This window comes from Sphaeroforma arctica (assembly GCF_001186125.1).
Source record: "Sphaeroforma arctica JP610 unplaced genomic scaffold supercont1.6037, whole genome shotgun sequence".
NCBI classification, from domain to species: Eukaryota; class Ichthyosporea; order Ichthyophonida; genus Sphaeroforma; species Sphaeroforma arctica.
In genome coordinates, this window is record NW_014034521.1 from 1 (window position 1) to 1,773 (window position 1,773).

General features: G+C 44.7%; 1 protein-coding gene across 1 annotated transcript; it reads right to left on the reverse strand.

Annotated features, from left to right (window-relative positions):
* Positions 1-614: 614 nt before the first annotated feature.
* Positions 615-1,313, reverse strand: SARC_15385 (hypothetical protein; the record flags this gene model as incomplete). Its single annotated transcript, XM_014290495.1, has 2 exons — positions 1,080-1,313; positions 615-816 (listed from the first exon to the last, which is right to left on the reverse strand). Coding segments are annotated over exons 1-2 (391 nt in total), but the record flags the coding sequence as incomplete, so codon positions are not given.
* Positions 1,314-1,773: the final 460 nt, after the last annotated feature.

The following is a 1,773-nucleotide window of genomic DNA, read 5'->3' on the forward strand; positions in this document are numbered from 1 at the left end:
ACATACATACATACATACATACATACATACATACATACATACATACATACATACATACATACATACATACATACATACATACATACATACATACATACATACACACGCAAACACACATACATACAAACATACACTACCAGGATCATATTTGTGCAGGTATCAACACTTTCCAAGGACGTCAATATATATCCAGCCACACACAAGGATTGTTAAAGCTGATACATACCCGGTGCTCCTGCAGTAGCCTAAGGCGATCCAATGCACCGACCGATAGCACAGATGCAACACACAGTCCGGCATCGTTATCTAGATTACTCTACCCAACCAATCACATGACTACATTCCGACACAGGGACATACGTATCTACAATACACATACACAAACGTACACCATTGTGCTCTTACACGCACACACGAGGACAGCAAAAGCTATCACACAGCGTACCTACAATATACAATATACATACACAAACATACATCATTGAGCTCGTAAACACACACACAGAAGGACAGTAAAAGCTATTACACAACATTCCTACCATACACATACACAAACATACATCATTGTGCACGTACACACACGCACGCAAGAACGTTGCATGCCATCCACCTACCCAGCGCACTGAAGTAGCCTGAGGCGACCCGATGCACCGACCGGTAGCATAGGTACAACACACAGTCCAGCATGAGATCATCATCGTCCAGTCCTAAGCTGCTGCTGCCACCCATGGCCAGATCAGGATCACTTCCGTATGGCTTGGGTGGGGCAAAGGGAGCGGGGACTGTACCTGCACTCGACTGCACTATGTCGCTAGCCTGCAAGGGTGGTGGTTCGGGTATGTAGTGGGGGTATGAAGATGTATGGATGTATGTATGCGTGGATGGAGAGTGGGTTGGACCTAATTGGATGCGATCACGAGGCTAGATAAGTGGATATATATATATATATATACTTACACACACACACACACAAACGCACACACACACATACACACACACACAGTGAGAGACACATACACACACACACACAGAGAGACACATACACACACACACATATATATATATATATGAGCACCTACCAATTCATTAGACTGCGCCAGCAAGTGCGACTGTGCAGACAGGTACGTAGCCGAACTGGCCGTTGAGGTAACGCTGTTATCCATCTCTGCCACGGGATTAATGTTACTGAGACATATGGGGCCCTTATTCTGCAGCGGCTGGGTCTTATTAGCCTCGGTCAGCGCTGATTGGGACCGGTTTGCACCCATCCGCCGCTGAAGAGGACTCTTGCCCGGACTTTTATTCTTGGAGGCGACTGCATTCGGTATAGGTGTACGTTACAATGAGAGAAAGACCAACGCGTGACACGGGCCAATGGGTGGTATTGACTCATCCGATCCGTTGCTATGGTTACTGTTGCAAGTAGCGCGCCATACGCTTCTGTAGGGGATGGTTTGTCAGGACGCCTATTCTTAGGCTAGACTGAATTGTAAGCGGATGTATGGTATTAGTTATGTAACAATGACAAAGTAAGCTATCGCTATCAGATGGCAATCTGTGTCATGCAACAGTGCATCCTCTGACAAATGTACGATAATGTGACACCCAAACCCACTCAAACAGAGACACAAAGACACACACACACACGCACACACACATATATATAGACATACATACATACATATATATATATATATATATATATAAATATATATATATATAAATGCATATGTACACACGCAGACACACACGCACACACACACACATACAGAC